Raw genomic sequence first — 24,092 nt, forward strand, 5'->3', positions numbered from 1 at the left:
TTTTTTTACAAACGGGCATATATAGCATATAGATGCATTAAAGTAGACACAACTCAACCCTGAACCCACATTACTATTGTTTCACCTCACCTTTGACTTGGGTTTGACCTCCAGTAGCATATTTAATTCAATAGGCAGATGAGCTGGCTGCATCATTAAACAGAGCCACGCTCCCATCCATGGGCAGGCAGCGGCCACTACGTACTGCACATTTGCTTTGGTAATCAGTTCTTGCCACAACTGAAAATAAAAAAGGCAAACATTTACAACAAGTCAGCTGAACATCTATCGCAGCAGTCAAACAGCATCAAAAACTTTACCTTATGGATAAGATCAAGAATTTCTTGGTTGCTCTCTAGAATACAGAGCTGAAATATATGCCGCAGCATGTCTTGCAAGATGGGGGTTAGCCAACCTGAACAGTTCTGGAACACAAGGAGGAAGAAGACTGGAAATCATGCAGTGTACATATGTAACACTTTCATTTACATTTCATTAGTGAGCATTAGTTTGAGATCTGAAACAAGGCAAAAAAAATAGATGTATAAAATGCCAACCCCTGGCAGGTACTGAAGCCAGTCTGACACTTGAAAGCCTCATGTTACACTGCTGCTGCTAAACGAACGTTTAGGAGCAGTTAGGCATTTTTTTTCAACTGCTCCTGGGTTATCTTATCAGTACATGTACACAGGGTCATTTAGTCGTTTCTAGGCAGTTGAGTTTGGAGACCTTTTGTGGAAAGTTTCATTTCACGCGCTAAATGCGGCAAACTCATGGTTAGCCGCGTTTCGTTTACAGGTGTTTATTTTTGGCCATTTTCAAAAAAAAAAAATACCGTATTTATCAGCGTATAACACGCGCTGGCATATAAAAACGCACCACAAGTTTAGGAGGGAAGTTTAAGGAAAAAAAAAACATTTTAAATGCCCATCAATGCAGCCTTGCACAGTGTCCATCTGCAGCCCACCCCCCAGTGCCCATCTGCAGCCTTCCCCAAAATTGCAGCATGTTTGGCTTTTAAATTTACCACCGTCGCCCCCGAGATATTTGGCTCTTCTCGCCGCCGACATAGACCAAGCCGAGTGCACTGTGTACTCGGCTCCGCTCGCAGTCACGCCCCCATCCTGCCCCTTGGCCCGGCTCCTACGATGGACACAACACCAGTCCAATGGCGGGACGTAAAGGCTAGGAGGCGGGACTGGGCATGACTGCGAGCAGAGCCAAACCTAGCAGAGTACATAGTACACTCTGCTTGATCAATGTCGGCGGCCCTCACAGACGGCGGGGATCGGTGTATTACACGCACCCACGATTTTCCTTTTTTCCCAAATGCTTCTAAACACAAACGTGGCAAAATGCTGCTAAGAGTACCATGTAAACGCGCCAAAACAGACATTTTAAATGTGGGTTACTATCTGTCAAGTTAAATTGTTCAGGAGAGGTTGTAAAAACGTCCCATGTACATCAAGCTTAGAGGACAATTCAAGAGCAATGAAAAAAGCACTTGGTGCTGGATCTTGCCTAATGGCCCATACACACGATCCGAATATCGTACGACTTTTTTCGCTTCATAGTCGCAAGTAGACACTGAATAAGCAACTAAAGTCAAGAAAACTCTCGTACGACAGGAAAAAAAATAGATAAAATCGGAAGTGATGTCATGTGCTGTATTGTATTTGTATTGTATTTTCGGACGACAACTGTACTGACCAAACAAAAATCGTACGATCTGGCATCGTACAAGGAAAATTTTCGTGCTTGTCCGATCGAATAATAGTGGATGAACTGTCGTGATCGGCTCGCGAAAGTAGTGTACACACGATCCGAAAATTGTACGATTCTTCCTCGGACAACAGTTTTCGTACAATATTCGGATCGTGTGTACGGGCCTTGAGGCTTGTTCAAGGCCTACTCAATACAGAAAAGGCAAATTTTTATAAAGTTCATTTAAAGTGCACTTGTACCCAGACCATGTACGTTAAAATTATTTTCATATTTACAAGATATCATTTTAAAAAGGGGGTACAGCCTTGGCCTATGTTCACTTTACGTATCCCAGATAAACAAAAGCAAAAAGAGACACAAAACACACAGAGCCTTAAAAAGGACACGTGTGGGATAGTACAAATGGCGTAAGGCTCCATTCATACTTGTGCGACGCCAAAGTTGTGCGATTTCCGATGCAACTTTGGATGGGTGACACTTAGATGGCTTTGACTGTTGCATTGATAATATTAACCACTTGCCATACGTTTATATACGATGCGGTTTGCAAATGGTTTCCTGGGATTATGGCTGTAGACAGCCATAACCCCAGTACCATTTTTTTCTGCAGGTGGCTGGCTCTCATGAAACCAGTCCAAGCAGCTCATGAGCCACTAGAACAGTTTTCGAAGCAGCAGGAGGGGATGTGTTCTTCACTCTCGCCCGGCGGTGTTTCTCGGGCTTAAGGTTTCCGCCGGTTCACCAGAGAAACAGGACTGTGCAGCCAGACACTCCCACATCAAAAAGTTAAACACTCTGAAACTATGGCCTTGCAGGACCAAAGCAATGTCATGACGTCACTTCCGGTCCAGGCTGGAAGAACTCCCCCATCTGGAACAAGCCGCTCACTCATTCTCTCCTCTGACTCAGTTGTGGCTGCGATTTTCCAACAGGTGCAGTTTCAAGCCACTAGCTGGAATGAGTATGCCTGTCACGTTTCCATGGCAATGTGACATCAAGCGGTCAAAGGGAAACAAAGGCACATGACAGTATTTAAAATATGTGGCAGTAAACTTTATTGTACTGCACAACCACGTCCCTGCACTGCTCTGCAGAAGGAAAGCAATTCTAAGAATGACATGGCTGAAGTGCTGCTGGTGTACTCGTTCTGAGAACAGTAAGAGATAAAGAAGCCTGGAGGGGAAGGAAGAGAGCAGTATCCCGACAATGTGGGCATATCACTGCAAGGAGGTCTGCAGCCCCTCCCACAGACATTTTTATTTTTTTACAAGAAAGTCTGAAGGCAGACAATAGTTTGATAGTAGCAGCTCACTAGGATTGAGACAGGGAAAAAAAAAAGACGAAAAAAAAAAAAAAAAAAAAAAAAAAAAACTTTTAAAGCAGGCTTTAAAAAGGAGAACTACTCACCACTGAGGTTAAAGATTTGGTTTCACATCATTGATTGGAAATAGTAAGGTTGCCAAAGATTTATATTCAAATTTTACCAAGAGTCTGACACAAGCCCATGCCTAAATGGGGGATCCTAAAATTTGACTGGTTGATGTGGACAGGCCCATTCCTTTCCATTTAAAAAAAATCCTGCTACTTTTGAAATAGCTTAGGTATTTTGCTAAGAGAAAGTTATCCAAAAAAAAAAAAAAATCAAAGTTAAAATTTAAAGCTGGCCATCGGGTTTTCATTTTTAGATCAGCTGACCAGGAAAAAACAAACAAAACCGCAACCACCAAAATGAGTCATTTGACACATCTATTGATACTGGTAAAATGCTCATTATATTTAGAGTAGATCTCATATTATAAGACTACTCCAAATCAGGTAAAATATAAAAATTGTGTTAACAATGCTTTAAGGCAGAGGTTTCAAGCTATGGTCCTCCAGTAGTTCAGGAACTACAATTCCCATCATGCCTAGTCATGTCTGTGAATGTCAGTTTTACAATGCCTCATGGGATGTCTAGTTCCACAACAGCTGGGAGGGCCGTAGTTTGAAGAACCCTGCTTTAGTGTAATGTTTTTCTCTAAACTACAGTATATGAAAAAAAAAAAAAAAAAAAAACACAGAGCAGAGAAATCAGATTGCAAGCATTTCGTGCAGGCAAAAAGGTTCCAATTTCCTGTCCAGGTTATTGGTGCCCTAACACATACCAATTTAGATTCTATAAAAATGAAAAAAAAAATAAAATAAAAAACATAAATACACTCAAAAGCAAAAACAAACACCACACAAAAAAACCTGAAGGGCAACAATTCAAAAATCTGTGGGTTGTAGGCCCTGGAGAATCTACTATTAAAGTTATGCAAGATGGACATCCACAGCACTCAACAGGAATAAGGGCAAAGAGTTAGGAACCACTGGTAATTTTTCATTAGTTTCAGTGCAAAACTCAATCTCCACTATAATCTCACTTACTAACCTGGTCCTGTGTATATAACAAAGTGCATAAGGTTTCTAGAGCTGCCCTCCGAACAGAAGAAATCGTATGACGCAGGAAAGGCCACACTCGTGGCACCAATATTGTAAGAGATTGCTGAACACTGCAAAGACAACATGAAACACGCATAATCAACTCTTATAACCAGTATTCCTTTTAAACCTTTTGAAGAATAGGTCATAAAATGTAGGGGGGAGAACACGTTGACCAAATTCTCTTATTACAGAATAGAGGTTTATCAACTTACTTGCACTGCTGAACCTGAGGATAAGTAAGTAGGGAAGAGAGGAGGGTCATGATACTGTTGGTAGAAGCTGTGAGGTCATCTAACTCCAGAAGTGCATCCCATAAAGTGCTAATAATAAAAGGAACCTATAGAAATGAAGATATTTAATCGTTTAAAGATATTTCCAGGAATTCAGACATTTTGTAAAAAAAAGTTCAGGCACACTATGAGTTAAGCCCAAGGAAGTGCATGGCATCTCCTGAACTTATCTCTATTATTTATATCTGACAGGTTTCAGGCTCTGCCAGTGTATACACAACACTTGGGGCAGTGAGGAGACAGAGGCACACACAGTAGCTATGCCTGCCCAGCCCCTCTGCTGCCCATTCAGAGAAGCCTCTGTATTTTGCGAATGAGTTCACATAATACAAAGGCTTCTGTGATTGGGCAGGAGGAGAGGAGGGGTAGGCATAGCAGCTGCACCGACTAATGTTGAAGATGCTTAGACCTGAAGCAGTAGCATAAGGCTCCCAAAAATACAGCAGTAGTCTTCCAGGAAAGCAATAAACTAAGATGTAAATAAGCCCAGGAGAAGTCATGAAGCTCCTTGGACTCAACTCAGTAGGTCTTCACTTTTAACAAAGGAGCTAAATTCCAGGAATTAAAGTTCCATGTTCACTTCTCTTCATTGAAAGTACACATTCTTCAATCCCAGGGGCTCTACCAATTGTGTTAACATTAGCGACCAGGTTACTAGTCTTGTATATGCCGCACTTCTAGTGGGTGGATCTACTAGGTGCAACAGAGTGATGAAAGCACACCTACTTTAAAGTAAAACTTAAAAGGCAACATACACATTTTAGTAAATCCTCTTAAATACTAGGAAACCTGAAAGTTACACATGGTAAAAAAAAAAAAAAAAAAAAAAATTAATAACTGAAATTATTTTCCTACCATATAGCTGCTATTGGGGTCTCTAATCCCCTTCAGTTCAGTAGAGCTAGCATGTAATTTCCTTCCTCTGTGCTAGCATCTGCATCTCCCACAAGTCCTCATACCTTTATATATATATATATATATATATATATATATATATATATATATATATATATATATATATATATATATATATATATATATATATATATATATATATATATATATATATATATATACACATATACACACACACACACACACACATATATACACACACATACACAGGCACTTTAACCACTTCCGGACCGCCCACCGGCGTTTTACGTGATGACTTTGGAGGATATCGAGGTTATGGCAGCAGCTAGCTGCCATAACCTCGATATCCTCTTCTTCAGCGGGTGGTCCGTTACAAGGTAAAAGTGGTCTCTGCGGCGAATTCGCAGCTAGATCACTTTTATTGGCGGCGGAAGAGGGGCCCCCTCCCGCCACAATCCGGTGCCCTCCGCCGCTTACCGGAGCTGCCGGCAGCGGTGGAGGCGATCGCGTCTGTCCCTTGCCTGGGTATGGAGACGAGTGAGGGGAAGATGACCCCCAACCTTCTCCATATCACTGCAAGGCAAACGACGTCAAAACCTAACTTCCACCCATAGCTCATAAAGGGCCATTTCTTTAAAAAATTTTTAAATGACAATTTTTTTTATTGCATTTTAATGACACTTTGACCCCACATCTCATATTTAAGAGGTCCTGTCATGCTTTTTTTCTATTACAAGGGAGGTTTACATTCCTTGGAATAGGAATAAAAGGGACACAATTTTTTTTTAAAAACTGAAAAAAAAAAAAAAAAAAAAAAAAAAAAAAAAAGAGAAGACGTGTAAAAGGTAAAAATAAGAAAAAAATAAAAATAAAAAACCAAACTTTTTTTTTCAAACGCGCCCCATCCCGACGAGCTCGCATGTAGAATCGAACGCATACGTGATTAGCGCCCGCATATGAAAACAGTGTTCAAACCACACATGTAAGGTATCGCCGCGATCGGTAGAGCGAGAGCAATAATTCTAGCCCTAGATCTCCTCCAACTTAAAACATGCAACCTGTAGAATTTTTTTAAACATTGCCTATGGAGATTTTTAAGGGTAAAAGTTTGTCGCCATTCTACGAGTGGGCGCAATTTTAAGCGTGACATGTTGGGTATCAATTTACTCGGCGTAACATTATCTTTCACAATATAAAAAAAAAAAAATTGGGCTAACGTTACTGTTGTCTTATTTTTTTAAATTCAAAAAAATGTATTTTTTCCAATATGCGCAAATACGGTGTGAAAGAAAGTATTGCAATGACCGCCATTTTATTCTCTAGGGTGTTAGAAAAAAAAATGTATAATGTTTGGGGGTTTCAAGTAATTTTCTAGCAAAAAAAAACAAAAAAAAAAACCCCAAAAAAAAAAAAAAACTGTTTTTAACTTGTAAACAACAAATCTCAAAAAGAGGCTTGGTCTTTAAGTGGTTAGACCCCTTTCACAGTGGGGCACTTTGCAGGCACTACAGTGCTAAAAAAAGCACCTGCAAAGCGTCCTGAAAGAGCCACTGTGTCTCCAATGTGAAAGCCCCAAAGGCTTTCTAAAAAAGGCATTTGGTCCAGACTGTGGATCAATAGCCTTTGGTTTTGATATTTTTTTTTTTTAAATATTTATTAGGACAGTCAATGCATCTCCAAAATGGAAGACCTTTCATGTTAAAAACACAGATTAAAGCAACATATTATATGCAGTGTGAGAAACCACTTACCTGCTTAAATTGTAGCATAACTAAACTGTCTACAACAGGCACTAAAGACGCAGCTGCTACTGCCCGCACATCATCATCAAGGTCTTGGAGACCTTCAATTATTGCCGGTAGTGCTTTAGGTAATAAAGTTTTAATCAGATCCTGTAAAATAGACAAACAACATTGAACATCTGAAATGAATGTAGTTTAAACAATTGTTAGCAAGCTAAAAAAAAAAAAAAAAAAAAAAATTTTGGAAAAAAGACCACCAACTGAATACCTGGCGAACAGCGAGAGAATACTTGATTCCTAGCAGTCCCCCGTGTCGCACTTCCCACTGCTCTTGCGTTAATAAACGTAGTAGGATTTTCATTGTATTCAGCACTCCACTTTCATTCATGTGTTTAAGGACCACTCCCAGCGTCTGGGCACAAGTTTCCCGAACAGGTGCGACCACCTTAGGGAGAAAAATCATTGCAGTCACATGTCTGGTCGTCACACTTCTTACGCACCAGTATTTCTATTATGAGGCAAAACTCTTTTTACATCCAATTCTACATCTATTTAAATTGGGGGATTTCCCTTCACTTCCTATCCCATAGTCAAAACTAGGGTTGTCCCGATACCACTTTTTTAGGACCGAGTACAAGTACCGATACTTTTTTTCAAGTACTCGCCGATACCGATTACCGATACTTTTTTTTTAATGTCACGTGACAGTTTACAATTTTTATTTTTTACAATAATATTTTTTTATTCTTTATTGTTTTTTTTTTTTTTTTTAATCAGCCCTTTTGGGGAGCTTTGGTGAGATATCAGGGGTCTTAACAGACCTCTGATATCTCCCCCTTGAGACAGAGAAAGAGACAGAGGATAGAGATTCCCCAGTCCCTTTCTCTGCAGCCTCAGCTGCACTGAGAATGAATGGAGAGAAGACAGCGGCTTCTCTCCATTCATAAACTGACACATCGTAATCACAAGAGATTACAATGTTTCAGTTATGTGAATGGACAGAGTCAGCTGACTGTCTATTCACAAAGGAAGGAGGAGGGGGACGGAGGAACTGAGGGGGAGAACGGAGGGGACAGATAAGGAGAGAGGAACGGAGGGGGAGAACGGAGGGGGACAGATAAGGAGAGAGGAACGGAGGGGGACAGATAAGGAGAGGGGAATGCAGGGGACAGCGGAGGGGGGACAGAGGAACGGAGGGGGCATGGAGGAGGATGCAGTGACAGTCAGCGGTGAGCGATCACCGTGGTATGTCACTAAAGCTGGTAAAAGCCGCTGGGGGAGAATCTTGTAACTCCCCCACGCGCCGATCACCGCGGACTTCCAGGTATCGGGGGAAGTATCGGGAGCATTTGCCCGAGTACAAGTACTTGGACAAATGCTCGGTATCGGTGCCGATACTGATACTAGTATCGGTATCAGGACAACCCTAGTCAAAACAGAAGTGAGAGGAAAATCCTCCAAAGTGAGAATCCCCAGCTGTCACCAGAACTAGTGCCCCAATTGGAAGATGTCCCCTTCTTTCTTGGAGAGGGTAAATGTCCCTAAGCCCCAATTCACAGTAGTGTGAGGCGAGAACCCTACAAATCCAGTGCAGGTTCCCGCATCGCACAGTGGTTCATACTGAGATCTGCGAACCGCTGTGGGTGTCTATGTAAAGTTAACTACACCCCCAGATCGGTTCAGATTGCAGTGCAAACTGTAAAATGGTGTAGGAATCGGATTGCATAGGTGTGAACACCCATGCAAACTGATTCCAGTGCAGACTAAAAAAAAAAAGGGTCCTGCACCATTTTGGTGTGAATGCGATGCAATTTCAGCCAGTTTGTATGGCTGAAATTGCAGCACACAGACATTGCATTTTTGTTTACAAGTTAAATCAGTATTTGCTAGAAAAAAGAAAAAAAAAAGACGGTACTTAAAAATCTCCATAGGCGAGGCTTTAAATACCTTTACTGATTTAGAATTAGAGGAGGTCTTGTGCTATAATTATTGCTCTCGCTCTAACGTTCACAGCGATAGTTCATGTGTGGAGCAAACAAGTTTCACATATGCGTGCGCGACTCTTGTTCACTTCTGCATGCGAGCATGAAGGGATGGGGGCGTTTACGTTTTTTTCATATTTTACCTTGGGTTGAGTGAACGTCCACTCCTGCTTCTGAAGTTTTCCAGCAGCTCATGAGCTGCTCTTAACGCCTTCACGAGAAAGCCAGCGGCCGGCTCTCCTCTTCCTGGCTTTACAGGAGACAACAGTGGGGGCCATTGGCTCCTGCTGTCAGTCAAACTCCTGTGAGGAGGGAGCAGGAACGTGGCTTACAGATGCTGTATGGAACCATACAGCCCAGATCAGGAGCTCACACACATGGGTGCTCCCACAGCACCCGAAGGGAGAGCGGGGGACAGTCAAAATGCAATTTTTGGAGTATAGTACAGGACACAGAACAGAAATGGATTCTTAGACCAGTAGTTCTATGCCACTACCTTCAAGTGAGGAACCCCCCCCCCCCCCCCCGTATCTATATAACCCAGCCCACTCCGCTAAGCTCCGGTTCTCCTTAAGTGTTCTTCAGTGATGGACCTCTTCACCCATGGTTTAAGAATCATCTTCTGTGCCCTCTACGATTAAGACAAACATTTTGGTTTTTGATATACGTTAACTGATTTAAACATAACCTGTCTATACTAACCCCAACAAAGTTCATGCAGTGTAGGTTGCACTTTGTTGGCAGCTTATACACAGAAAAAAAAAAAAGGGGGGGGGGGAAGCAAAAAAAAAAACAAAACAAAAAAAAAAAATTTAAATATCTTACTTCGTCTGACACAAAGTCTCCAAATCGGTCTAAAGCAAACACACAAAGAAGACGAATAGCCAGATCCTCCAACCACTCCTGATGTTGCTGCTCCATCTATGGAAAGGGAGAGGGAAATTAGTACATCCCTTGGAAGAATTACAAATTGCATTACTGAACACAAGCACGGCTGGGTTTTTGCTTTCATAATTTGCAGTTACTTTCCGTTGCAGTGCTTGGCTATCATTTACCTCTTCACATGTGCTGTCTGCGATCTTGCCTCCGCTTTTCCCATGAGCCTTAAGGATCTCTCTGAGACCAGTACCTGCTCCATGTCGGACCTATGGAGAAAAATTAGGTTGCGACAAAAAAAAAAAAAAAAAAAAAAAAAAAAAAAAGGAGGGGGGGGGGGGGGGGGATGGGGTATAAAATTAGTGCAACTTTGAGGTCAGAAAAGGTTAAATTACAGGAAATCAAATGTGGTAAAATAGCTCTTGCGTTGAATCAGTTTTGAAAGTGCAATTTACTAAGAATTGTGCTTGCTGCATGCTCGGATTGGGGCAGAGTATGAATTTTTTTTTTTTTGTAGAATGTAATTGCCGGCATTTTTTTTTTTTTTTTTCCCTTCAGCGGGTTCCCTAAATAATCAGCTGTTGGGCCGGGAGCTGGCTTTCCAGCCCACTGCTTAGCAGCCAGCTATTGGGGTGGGACCCCACACAGTTTGGCAAATACCACATGGGATACCGCCAGCAAAATCCAGGTGATAAATAGAACTCTGTTCCATTTGTGAATTTGGACTTGAGAGCTTACTGCATTTTGACCAGCACATTTTTCATCAAATTTCACAATGGTTTTGTTTTTTGTGCATTGGAATTTACCACATGCGATCATTTAAGCAAATGAGTCATGTGATCGCATTGTTGCATTGACCCCTTTCAGATCTTATAGAAGTGTGTCAGGTTGTTCTCCCCAAAAAAAAAAAAAAAGAAGGATACGTTAAATATGTCTAGGGGGGATACAAGTAAAAAGCTCATTTGGTCACCCAAAAAAATAAATATTTATTAAGGGTGTGTGCAGGATTTTATCTAGCGTACCATACATTATTTATATATATATATATATATATATATATATATATATATATATATATATATATATATATATATATATATATATATATATATATACACACACACACACACACACACACACACACATATACACATACATACATATCCGTGTGTGTATAATAAAAATTAGAGTTTCTGGACTCCTGACAGACCCTTGCATCTTTCATCCAGTGCTGCACTGACGTTTCTAGATTCTGAGTCATGGGGAAAGCAAAAGAATTGTCAAAGGATCTGCAGGAAAAGGTAGTTGAACTGTATAAAAACAGGAAAGGGATATTAAAAAAAAAAAGATATCCAAGTAATTGAGAATGCCAATCGGCAGTGTTTAAACTCTAATCAAGAAGTAGAAAATGAGGGGTTCTGTTGAAACCAAACTACCATCAGGTAGACCAACTAAAATTTCAGCCACAACTGCCAGGAAAATTGTTCGGGATGCAAAGAAAAACCAACAAATAACTTCATGTGAAATACAGGACTCGCTGAAAACATGTGGTATGGTCGTTTCAAGATGCACAATAAGGAGGCACTTGAAGAAAGATGGGCTGCATGGTCGAGTTGCCAGTAGAAAGCCATTACCATGCAAATGCCACAAAGTATCCCACTTACAATACGCCAAACAGCAGAGAGACAAGCCTCAAACCTTCTGGCACAATGTCATTTGGAGTTTTGAGACCAAAATTGAGCTTTTTGGCTACAACCATAAATGCTTCATTTGGAGAGGAGTCAACAAGGCCTATGATGACAGGTACACCATTCCTACTGTGAAACACGGAGGTGGAGTGCTGATGTTTTGGGGATGTGCGAGTTACAATTGCACAGGAAATTTGGTCAAAATTGATTGCAAGATGAATACAGTATGTTATCAAAAAATACTGGAGGAACATTTGCATTCATCAGCCAGGAAGCTGCGCATGGGACGTACTTGGACATTCCAACATGACGATGATCCAAACACACAAGGCCATGTCGACCTGTCATTGGCTACAGCAAAGTGAAGTGAAGGTTCTGGAGTGGCCATCTCAGTCTGCTGACCTCAATATCATTGAGCCACTCTGGGGAGATCTCAAACGTGCAGTTCATCCACAAGTACCACAAAAGATTTCAAGCGGTTATTGATGTTAAAGGGGGCAATACACGGTATTAAGAACTGGGGTATGTAAACTTTTGATCAGGGTCATTTGGCTAGTTTGTCATTACGATTTAAAAAAAAAAAAAAAAAAAGAAGAGTAAAGTTGATTGATAATAAATGGCTTCAGCCAAACACTAACCATGAGTGAAAGAAAAGTTTGTTATCATTCATATTCTCTGAAAAAATGAAAAGTGAGAGATTTTTTAGCAAAGACTCTGGAGAATAAAATGGTGGTCGTTGCAATATTTTATGTCACATAGTATTTGCGCAGGGGTTTTTCAAACGCAATTGTTTTGGAAAAAATACACACTTTTTAAATTAGAAAAATAAGAAAAAAGAAAAAAGAAAAAAAAACACACAGTAAAAGTTATCACAATTTTTTGGGCATATTGTGAAAGATGTTACGCCGAGTAAAAAGCTACCCAACAGGTTACGCTTTAAAATTGCATGCACTCAAGAACAGCGACAAACTACGGTACCTTATCCCCATAGGCGACATTTAAAAATGAACGGTAACCAGTTTGGAGAGTTACAGAAGGTCTTTTGCTAGAATTATTGCCCTCGCTCCGACCACTGCAGCGATAACTCACATGGGCAATTTGAACACCTTTTACATTTGCCCGTACCTTGACCGCGCCCTATTTGGCTATCGTCACTGGGTTTCACACCATGTGACATGGGTCGCACTTAGCATTCTGGGCGTTGTAGGCAACTGACCACGGACACTGCGCATGCGCCCAAGCCGTCCTTTGTCCGCTCCCGATTGGCTAATGAGCTAAGCTGATGGGGTGGGGGGTTTAAAAGGCTGCCACTGTTTTTTTATTCAATTGCTGACTTTGTTGTGCGCTGTGGCTTGGCTAGTCTTGAACAAGGTAAAATTTGTTCCTTCATATATCCCTTATTCTGCTGGAGTTTTTATCTCCCCTTTCCTCATTTTATCTATAGATGTTTATTGGTAGTTATTATGCTGATTGTGGGTTTCCACTGAACTTAGATCTAGGCGATTGAGCCCTTTGGACCTTCGTGGCAGCATAATATGGTTTCTGTTTCCAGCTTTCCACACTGCCCAATTTGGATTCTATTGTGCATGCAGTTGCCCTCACTGGCGATTGCTACGTTAGGGTAAGCGTTTGCCTTTCCATATTCCTAAGTTTCTTGTGTGCTATATATAAGGCATTTTTTTTCGAAAGTACCAGAAATATCTATATTTATGCCATTAATATTATGCACCTTATTGTTTCAGTCTCTTTGGTTTCAATCATCATTTTCTGGTCCCAACATACTCAAGTACAACATATTGACCCACCCAGCGCACTTTTTTTGCTTTTTTCACTTATTTAGTTTTGGTATGTATTGAGGCTTTTTAGCCTGTGTCACTAGCAATAAAAGGACTTAGTCATTTTTTATTTTATTCAATCTGTCATTTTTCAGTTTTTACAGGCATCCCTTATGGGCCCCCTGTAGCCAATCACAGGGCTGAGTTCAACTTTTGTCCCCACTTGCCTGACGGCGCCCATTCTGTGTCCCAGGAGCTTGACAGGGTATGTCTGGGATGTGGTTGCATGGGATGCATGAGGTTTTAGCCAGACAGGATTGTGATCTCCCTGTTGTTCAATCGCTCATTGATCTGTGTCATGATATTGCCATTGGTTTTTGTGACCGATTTCTTCTCTCTTTTTTTAGTGTCATTATTCACTTTCTACTATATTCTATTCCCCTGATGAAGCCAATATTTTGGCGAAACTAGTAGGGATGAATTGACCCACTACTTTTCAACATCGCTGGTGTCGGTCAATAGATAAATTGTATAGTGCTCCTTTTATACTTTGTTTATAATAATTTTTTTTATGAATTGACTTTAAAAAAAAAAAAACAACTTTACAATATTAAAGATTTGATATTTGTATAATATTGAGTGTGTTCAAACTGTCTTTGGCACCGCTATAATCCCTCCCTCCCTTGTTTTGTTACTTATACCTTTTACATTTGCGAACGTGACTTACATATGCGTTTTCTTTGGTGCTTAAGGAAAGGACAGGGGCACTTAAAAAAAAAAAATAACACATTTAACAGGGTTTTTTTTTTTTTTTTTTTTTTTTTTAAGAGCATGTAAGAAATAAAAAAAAAAAAAAAAAAAAAAAAAAAAAAAAAAACACACCACTTGATCACTTTTATTGCTGTCACAAGGAATGTAAACATTCCTTGTGACAGTAAAAGGCAGTGACAAGTACTCTTTATGGAGGAATCTGGGGTCTAAAAGATTTTTCACAAATGGAAGAAACACAAAATAACCAACTGTCAAACTCCTTCAGTCTGGGGCTCCATGAAAGATCTTATCTCATGGAGTTTCAATGATCATGAGAAAACAGTAAGGAATCAGCCCAGAACTTCACAGGAGCAGCTCAATTATCTCAAGGTAGCTGGGACCATAGTCGCCAAGAAAACAAATTGGAAACACTATGCCGTGAAGGACTGAAATCCTGCAGAGCCCACAAGGTCCCCATGCTCAAGAAAAAACACATGTACAGGCCCGTCTGAAGTTTGCTAATGAACATCTAAATGATTCAGAGGAGAACTGGGTGAAAGTGTTGTGGTCAGATGAGACCAAAATTGAGCTCTTTGGCATCAACTCAATGTGTTAGAAAATATAAAAAAAAACATGTAGCGGGAGCTGAAGGTTTGAGTCACTAAACGTCAGCCTCAAAACCTTACTGACTTGGAGAGGATCTGCAAAGAGGAGTGGGACAAAATCCCTCCTGAGATGTGTGCAAACCTGGTGGCCAACTGTAAGAAATGTCTGACCTCTGATTGCCAAACAAAGGTTTTGCCACTAAGTACCAAGACATGTTTTGCAAAGGGGGTCAAATACTTATTTCACTCATCAAAATGCAAATCAATTTATAAAACTTTTTTGAAATGAGTTTTTCTGGATTTTTTTGGTTGTTATTCTCTCACTATTAAACTAAACCTCCCCATTAAAATTTTAGACTGATCATTTTTGTCAGTGGGAAAAACATACAAAGTCAGCAGGGGATCAAAAACGTTATGTACGTACAGTGGATATAAAAAGTCTACACACCCCTGTTAAAATGTCGGGTTTGTGATGTTCAAAAAAACAAACAAACACACACATCAGAACATTTCAGGACTTTTTCCACCTTTTAATGTGACAGCACAACTCAATTATTGAAAAACAAACTGAAATCTATTGGGGGGGGGGGGGGGGATAAAATGAAAAAAAAAAAAATAAGTGTGCACACCCCCTTATAACTGGGAATGTAGCTGTGTCCAGAATTAAGCAATCACATTCAAACTCATGTTAAATAGGAGTCAGTACACACCTGCCATCATTTAAAGTGCCTCTGATTAACCCCAAATAAAGTTGAGCTATTTTAGTAGGTCTTTCCTGACATTTTCAGTTGCATCCTACAGCAAAAGCCATGGTCTGCAGAGAGCTTCCAAAGCATCAGAGGAATCTCATTGTTATAAGGCATCAGTCAGGAGAAGGGTACATAAGAATTTCCAAGGCATTCAATACACCATGGAACACAGTCATCATCAAATGAAGAAAATATGGCACAATGGTGACATTACTAAGAACTGTAAGTCCTTCCAAAATTGATGAAAAGACTAGAAGAAAACTGGTCAGGGAGGCTGCCAAGAGGCCTACAGCAACATAAAAAGGAGCTGCAGGAATATATCTTACTGGCTGTGTGGTACATGTGGCAATCTCCCGTATTCTTCATATGTCTGGGCTATGGGTACAGTGGCAAGACTAAAGCCTTTTCTTAAGAAAAACCATCCAAGCCCAGCTAAATTTTGCAAAAACACACCTGAAGTCTCCCAAAAGCATGTGGGAAAATGGGTTATGGTCTGACGAGACCAAGGTTGAACTTTTCGGCCATAATTCCAAAAGATATGTTTGGTGCAAACACAAAACTGCAGATCACCAAAAAACACCATACCCACAGTGAAGCATGGTGGTGGCAGCATCAGGCTTTGGGGCCATTTTTCTTCAGCTGGAACAAGGTAGAGGGAATTATGAACAGCTCCAAATACCAGTCAATATTTGCACAAAACCTTCAGGCTTCTGCTAGAAAGCTGAACATGAAGAGGAAGTTCATCTTTCCGCACAACCACCCAAAGCATACATCCAAATCAACAAAGGAATGGCTTCACCAGAAGATTCGAGTTTTGGAATGGCCCAGCTAGAGCACAGACCTAAAGCCGATTGAAAATCTGTGGGGTGATCTGAAGAGGGCTGTGCAATGGGAGATGTCCTCGCAATCTGACAGATTTAGAGTGTTTCTGCAAAGAAGAGCGGGCAAATATTGCCAAGTCAAGACGTGCCATGCTGAGGCTCATACCCAAAAAGACAGAGTGCAGTAATAAAAGCAAAAAGGTGCTTCATCAAAAGTACTAGGTTTAAGGGTGTGCACACTTATGCATCCTATGTTTTTTAATTTAATTTTTTACTTCCCTCCACATAAAAGATTTCAGTTTTTCAATTGTTTTACAGTTTATTGGTCACATTAAAAGAAAAGTGGAAAAAAGTTCTGAAATGATTTATCATTTTTTTACATCACAGAAACCTGACATTTTAACAGGGGTGTGTAGATTATAACGAATGTATGTATGCATGCATGTGCATGTACTGGGCGTTTGATCTTATAAGTGAATAAATTATGCTCACGGTTTTAAATTAAGCATTAAATCGCCCACAGGCTGTTCACAATTTTATAAGACCGGGTGTTTCAAGTTTCACACACACCCAAATATAAATTATATATATAGTCTGTGCTAGCTTTCACATATGAAAATGACATTTAAAATGAATGCAAAAAAGGTACAATAATGTCAACTTACCTCCCAAGATGGGTTAAAGAGATCATTACAGAGCTCTTCACAAAAGCTCTCTAGGGGCCACTCGTTTGTCTAAAGAGAAAAAGATGAAAAGAAACCTTGATCAGTAAAAAACATTACATCGCCTTTGCACAGACTTTTGAAATGTTTTAGAACAGGGATATGCAATTAGCGGACTCCCAGCTGTTGCAAAACTACAAGTCCCATCATGCCTCTGCGTCATGCTTGTGGTTGTCAGTCTTGCTATGCCTCATGGGACTTGTAGTTCTGTAACAGCTGAGAGGTCCACTAATTGCAAATCCCCGTTTTAGAAGTTGACGGTTTAAGTGTACCACAACTGCACGAGAAAACGGCAGTGCAACAACAAAGCAAGAAATAAAAAAAAAAAAAAAAAAAAAAAAAAAAAAAAAACCACCCCAACAACACACAAACCTTTCCACATACTAAGAAATATAAATAAAAAAACATGAAATTCTAGTAACCCCTTTATCAGGTATGTTTGAAATCATACAGTCTGCCCAGCGAGACCAAATGGCTTAAAATTTAGACACAGCTTTAAGCATTAAAGTGATTGTAACATCTATATCTATAAATAGATACACACACACCTGTCAATACTTACCTCCTCTGCAGTTGATTTTGCACAGAGCAACCCGGATCCTCCTCTTCCCAGGCCCCCCTTTGCTGCTCCTGGTCCCTCCCATCGAGTGCCCCCAGAGTCAGCAGCTTCCTATGGGGCACTGGAGCCGAGTCACAGCTCCGTATTTCCATTCAAACACGGAGCCCTGGCCCCGCTCCCCGATTGGCTGACTTTGATTGACCACCGCGGGAGCCAATGGTGCCACTGCTGGGCCTCAGCCAATCAGGAGGAGTGTCCCGGACATCGCTGGAGTGAGAGGAGGCTCAGGTAAATAATTGGGGGGTGCTGGGGAGGCTGCTACACACAAAAAGGTTTTTTATCTTCATGCATTAAAAAAAAAAAAAAAAAACCCACACACCACACACATTCTTCCTTTACAACTCCTTCAAGTAAAAAGGTCTTTTCAAACAAAATCATGTTTTGAGCAACAAATGGGGCAAAAAAACAAAAGCAAAAAACAAATAACCTAAGGGGCATGTATGCAAGGGGGTCTACTGAAAGATTGGTACCAAAGAGATTGTGCAAAGTGCCAACAACCTCCACCCAGTATCTCTTCAAATAAAGGCAGCGCAAAAGATGTACAAGATCAATGCGGATGCCCACATCTATCATAAGAATCATCTCTAGCTCCAATCTTTTCTGTAAAAATAGAGTAGTATAAACTCTGGAGAATATTTGGGTAATTTTATGCAAGGGGGGATGAAGAGAACATTTGTGCAGATTGTAAAAGATCTTCCAAAGCATCCTTCTGTAACAGGGCCAACATCCACCTCCCCAGTGTTAATTTCATCAACGAAAATGGTTGTCAAAATTTTCGTAAGCGGAATTTTTACTGTGACTAAAGCTGAAACTAAATGTACAGCACATTTTTGTCCACTGACGAAAATCAATTCAGTTTTAGTTAAATGAAAAGGAAATGAAAATGTGAGGCAGTGACTCTTACCCTTGTAAACCAACTTCCGGTTTCCATGGCGCTCTGCCTGCTTTCACTCCCAGCAAGCAAGCGACTGTGCAGGCAGCATTAGAGTTCTCTCCTCAGATGACCCTTCAGAGCAGCACTGTGCATTACAGGCCTCCCAAGTCCCGATAACGACCGTCCAGAGCAGAGCACCCACTGTGAGTGTACATTACAATTCCATGTCTGAGGCCTCCCCTCTGACCACGGTTCATCCAGAGCACTGTGTGCATGCATTGCAGGCCTCCTGACCACCGGCAACCAGAGCACTGTGTATTACAGGCCTCCTCTGAACAGTGACCGCCACCAGCATCCAGAGCACTGGATTTGGCCAGCTCTCAGATCGGAGACCACCATCCAGCACTGTGCAGCATTACAAGGCCAGTGACCACAGGCATCCAGAGCACTGTGCATTACATGTCATCCCTCAGACCACCATCCAGCCCTGTGGAACATTACAGGCCTTCTCTGACCACCGGCATCCAGAGCACTATGCATTACAGGTCATCCCTCAGACCTGCAACCACCATCCAGCACTGTAGCATTACAGGCCTCCTCAGACCACCATCCAGAGCACTGTACGTAGCATTACAGGCCTCCACAGACCATTCAGAGCACTGTGCCCAGCATTACAGGCCTCAGACCACCATCACCCAGAGCACTGTGCATTAGGCCTCCCCTGAGACCACCATACAGCACTGTGCATCTCTACAGGCCTCTTAGATGCAGACCATCTGAAAGCATTACATGCCTCATACCACCATCCAGAGCACTGTGCGCAGTATTACAGGCCTCCTCAGACCACTGTCCAGAATTACAGGCCTCCTCAGCTCAGACCACCATCCAGAGTACTGTGTGTAGCATTGCAGCCGCCGTCCAGACCACTGTTCAGCATTACATACCTCCTCAGACCACCATCCAGAGTACTGTGCAGTATTACAGTGAATGGCAAAAGCTCATTGCATGACATGCTGCTGCCTTTTGCGGAACATACTAAAACCCTCCAGAGTGACCATGTTCATGCCCTATGATCTACTGAGCCACCTTGAGGACTTTAACCGCTTCAGCCCTGGAGGATTTGGCTGGCAAAAGACCAGAGCACTTTTTGCGATTCAGCACTGTCGCTTTAACTGAGAATTGTGCAGTCGTGCGACGTGCCTCCCAAACAAAATTGACGTCCTTTTTTTCCCCCACAAATAGAGCTTTCTTTTGGTGGTATTTAATCACCTCTGTGGATTTTAAAACGCATTATTTTTTACTTTTTGCTATAATAAATATCCCCCCAAAATATATAAAAATACGTATTCTAAATATTTTTGGGGGAAAAAACCCCCAAAAAAGCGCAATGAGCGTATATTGATTGGTTTGTGCAAAATAGGGGATAATTTTATGGCATTTTTAATATTTTTTCTCCAAGCGTCTTCCAGGACAGCCCATGAGACCTTGGGCTCCTCCTACCAGGACAGGAAACACGTCAACCCCACCAGATAAAAGGGCGGTCCTCCAGGCCCATGTCAGTTATTTGTGTTTCCTCCGGACGGGGGGTAACATGTTCATGGAACCTGCTCCCATAGGCCTTATAAGCAGGGGCTTTGTATGGCTTTTTTCTGGGGCATATCACTTACCTCTTCCTCTGCCAGAAGCAGCACACCGCTGGGGAGGTTGGCTGTGTTGCTGTTCTCTGTCCTCAGTGCCTGGAGAGGGCCAGGACCGGTGTGAGGTCGTGCCCCTAGCGCAGTGCATTGCACTCTAGCTCAGCTGAGCTTCGGTTGTCCTTCCCTGCCGACAGCCTGGCTGATCTGAGCAAGGAATGGAGGAAGCCGCAGCGTTCGAGGGGGCGGAGCTATTGCGCTCCAAGCTGGCCCACAGGAAGTGCCTGGAGAGGGTTACTTCCGGGGCATATGACATCATTGGGCGCCGGAGGCGAGGTTCCAGTCTTCATAAACGGCGCGAACAGAGAACGCTGGCTGCTGGTGTTTCTTGGTGTTAAGCAGCCAGGCTGTGGATGACCAAGAGGGGCAGAATGGATCCTCCTGCAGTACCTGCACAGGCAGCGGATGCAGTTCCCAACACCAGCACCTCACAGGTAAGCCTGGGGTGTTCTGTCACACCTTGCTATCCCTGTGAGTGTTCCCTCCCCCCTCTGTAGTAGTGGGTGTAAGGGGACACATTTCCTCCCTCCTGCACGTGGTGTTACGGAGTGATTGTGTGGCTTTAATTACATTGTGGGTCATTTATTTTGTCTTGCAGACCAAGACTCAGGACAAGGCCCAAGCGCAGCCACTTAAAAGGAAATGTGCGGTTTGCGCAAACAAATTGAGCTCCTCATTGTCGCACCTGTATAGAAGGCCTAGTAAAGGATGACCCGGTTGCCTCTTGCCAGAAGATGCTTACTTCTGTTAGGGATGAGCTTGCGTCCACCTTCAGTTCCTTTAGAACGCTTATTGACAAGCTCCAGACTCCAGCAGAGAGTCAGTCTTCACTGAAGGCGTCAGTAAGCACTCCGCAGCAGGCAGAGAGTGAAGACTCTGAGGCTGAGGTCAGATCTACCCGTTCTTCTCTGGAAGAATCAGGGTCAGATACAGAGCCCAGAGATAGAGAATCCACTCGAGGCTCAAGGTTTAAGTTATCTGTTGAGGATGTAGATGACTTATTAAAGGCTATCTATACTACCCTTGAATTAAAAGAGGAAGAGGTTCAGTTATCCAAACATGATCTTATGTATAAAGGATTACATAAGAGAAAATCAAGAGTGTTTCCAGTTCATAGTTCTTTGGTTGATACTATTAAACTGGAATGGGATAATCCTGAGAGAAAACCATTCTTCTCCAGTAACCTAAAAAGGAGGTTTCCTTTTGATGAGGACACTGCGCAGCCATGGAATAAGAATCCCAAGTTAGACGCACCTCTTTCAAAAGTTTCAAAAAACTCGGACCTGGCGTTTGATGATATGGGTACACTTAAGGATCCGATGGACAAGAGGGGGGATATCCTTCTCCACAGAGCCTGGGACTCAGCAGTTGGAAACCTGAAACCAGCTTTGGCTTCCACTTGTGTGGCCAGAAATCTGGAGGTTTGGTTGACTCAGATTCAGTCACATCTGTCAGCAGGTACCTCCAGAGAGCAAATTTTAAAGTCTTTTCCTCTCCTATTTCAGGCAGTGGGTTTTTTGGCAGATTCTTTCGCTGAGTCGGTAAGAATGTCAGCCAGGACTTCGGCTCTAGTGAACTCGGCCAGGAGAAGCCTTTGGCTTAAGACCTGGTCAGGGGACTCGGCCTCCAAGTTGCGCCTTTGTGGCCTTCCTTTAACTGGCGATCATTTATTTGGCCCAGGTCTACAGGAGGCACTGGAACGCACGGCTGATAAGAAAAAGGCGTTTCCAGAGAAAATGAGTTCAGACAGCCAGAAAATTTTTTCGTGGCCAAAACAGGCAACAGAGTCCTAGAGAAAAGGACAGCAGGCCGAAAAAGCATTGGACTGGGCACAAAGGCAGAGGCAAAGGGGAGTGCTATTTAACCCTCCTCAACAGCCCGCCAAGCCGCAGTGACTTGTGTTCCCCGGTGGAAGGGAGATTGAGGGCCTTCATCCCACAGTGGGCAGCAGTCACTCTGAGCCCCTTCGTCCTGGACCTAGTGACCAACGGGTACAGGCTGGAGTTTGTTCACCAACCACCAGAACGTTTGTTGGTCACATTTCCTCCACAAGATCGGGAGAAAGCAAGGGCTCTGGGTCTCCAGATCGGAGACTTATTAGATCAAAAAGTCCTGATTCCTGTTCCTCGATCGGAGCGGGGCAAGGGATTCTATTCCCATGTATTTGTGGTCAGAAAGCCGGCAGGAAAGTTTCGACTTATCCTGAATCTCTGGACCTTAAACAAGTCCATCAGATACAAGCATTTCCGTATGGAGACGGTTTTTACAATCAAAAACCTACTATACCCAAACTGCTTTATGGCCACGTTGGACTTAAGGGATGCTTATCTTCACATCCCTATCCATCCAGCCTTCCAAAAGTTTTTGAGATTGGCAGTGAAGACGGGTATGGGGACCCGACATTTTCAATTTCAGGCCCTCCCCTTCGGTCTTTCCTCAGCCCCACGCATCTTTACGAAGGTGTTGGGGGAAGTGCTGGCTCCTCTAAGATTAAAGGCAATAACGGTTATCCCTTACTTAGACGACCTCCTGATAGTGGCAAAATCATACCAAAGGCTGTTGGAAGATCTCCAGGCTGTACAGGACTTCTTACAGTCCCTAGGCTGGCTAATAAAGAAAAATCGTCCTTGATTCCGGCCCAGAAAGTAACTTATCTGGGTTACGATTTTTGCTCCGTGAACCAAAGAGTTTTTCTTCCTCAGGAGAAGATTACCAAAGTGTTCCAGACTATGTCAACATTGCAGACCAACCAGTCGGTCTCTCTGAGACAGGTGTCGAGGGCAGTGGGTCTTATGACCTCATATTTTCCCGCAGTACCATGGGCGAGACTCCGTCAGCGTCCGTTACAAAGGTTTCTTTTAAGAAACTGGGACGGGGACGTAAGGTCCCTGGAGTCAAGGATCTGGCTTCCCGACAGGATAAAAAGAAGCCTGTGGTGGTGGAGAGCTGGTCAGGACCTAGCAGGAGGTCTCCCATGGTCCTTTCCCATTTCCCGAAGGATTACCACGGATGCGAGTTCCAGGGGATGGGGGGCCCACCTCAGCAATGCAGTAGCACAAGGAGAGTTGTCCCCAGAGGAGGCAAGGGCCTCATCCAATCAAAGAGAGCTGCTTGCAGTCCAGAGAGCCCTCCAGTCTTTTCAGATGGAGATCAGGGGTCACAACCTCCAAATCCTGTCAGACAATATAGCGACAGTCGCGTATATATACACAAGCAGGGAGGCACGAGAAGCCGGAGGCTTCAGTCCATTGCCCAGGAGATCCTTTCATGGGCAGAGGGGAATCTAGCCTCCATTTCTGCTGTACACCTGAAGGGGAAAAACAATTGCCTGGCAGATTATCTCAGCCGTCACAGGATAGACCGAGACAACTGGTCTCTTCATCCCGAAGTCTTTGCAGACCTCACCAAGAGATGGGGTTATCCGGTAGCGGATTTGTTCGCAAACCGAAACAACCGCAAGACGGAGATATTCTTTTCCATGAACCCGGCAGACCAAGCCTTGGGGATCGATGCTCTGGCGAACCCGTGGCCTCCAGGCCTATGTTATGCCTTTCCGCCAATCTGGCTGATTCCAGAAGTCCTCCGGAAGTTTCGGCTGGAAGAGACAGATCTGATTCTAATTGCCCCGTTTTGGCCCAAGAGGCCATGGTTTTCCCTGCTACAGTCTCTGGTTTCAGAGCCTCCGTGGAGTCTTCCGAAAAGGGAAGACCTATTATTGCAGGGTCCAGTATCACACCCTCAGGTGGTTTCCTTAAACTTGACGGCCTGGTATCTGAAGAAAAGATACTGAGCGCCCAAGGGTTCTCTGACAAAGTAGTCAGGACTCTCGTTAATTGCA

General features: G+C 42.7%; 1 protein-coding gene across 3 annotated transcripts in view; it reads right to left on the minus strand.

Annotated features, from left to right (window-relative positions):
* The window catches only part of BTAF1 (B-TFIID TATA-box binding protein associated factor 1), a 234,766-nt gene that overhangs the window by 108,884 nt on the left and 101,790 nt on the right, over window positions 1–24,092 (minus strand). For all 3 annotated transcript variants that reach the window (XR_012235669.1, XM_073596058.1, XM_073596057.1), the window contains exons 8-16: window positions 17,011–17,079; window positions 10,137–10,226; window positions 9,907–10,002; window positions 7,368–7,544; window positions 7,109–7,249; window positions 4,404–4,528; window positions 4,139–4,259; window positions 321–425; window positions 91–240 (exon numbers count right to left, since the gene is read on the minus strand). Coding sequence is in view for 2 of the 3 variants with exons in the window: in XM_073596058.1 (XP_073452159.1) it covers window positions 91–240; window positions 321–425; window positions 4,139–4,259; window positions 4,404–4,528; window positions 7,109–7,249; window positions 7,368–7,544; window positions 9,907–10,002; window positions 10,137–10,226; window positions 17,011–17,079 (1,074 nt within the window). In the remaining variant the exon portion in view is untranslated. The remainder of the gene's footprint in view (window positions 1–90; window positions 241–320; window positions 426–4,138; window positions 4,260–4,403; window positions 4,529–7,108; window positions 7,250–7,367; window positions 7,545–9,906; window positions 10,003–10,136; window positions 10,227–17,010; window positions 17,080–24,092) is intronic.

Source organism: Aquarana catesbeiana, linkage group LG08 (assembly GCF_042186555.1).
Source record: "Aquarana catesbeiana isolate 2022-GZ linkage group LG08, ASM4218655v1, whole genome shotgun sequence".
Taxonomy (NCBI): Eukaryota; Metazoa; Chordata; class Amphibia; order Anura; family Ranidae; genus Aquarana; species Aquarana catesbeiana.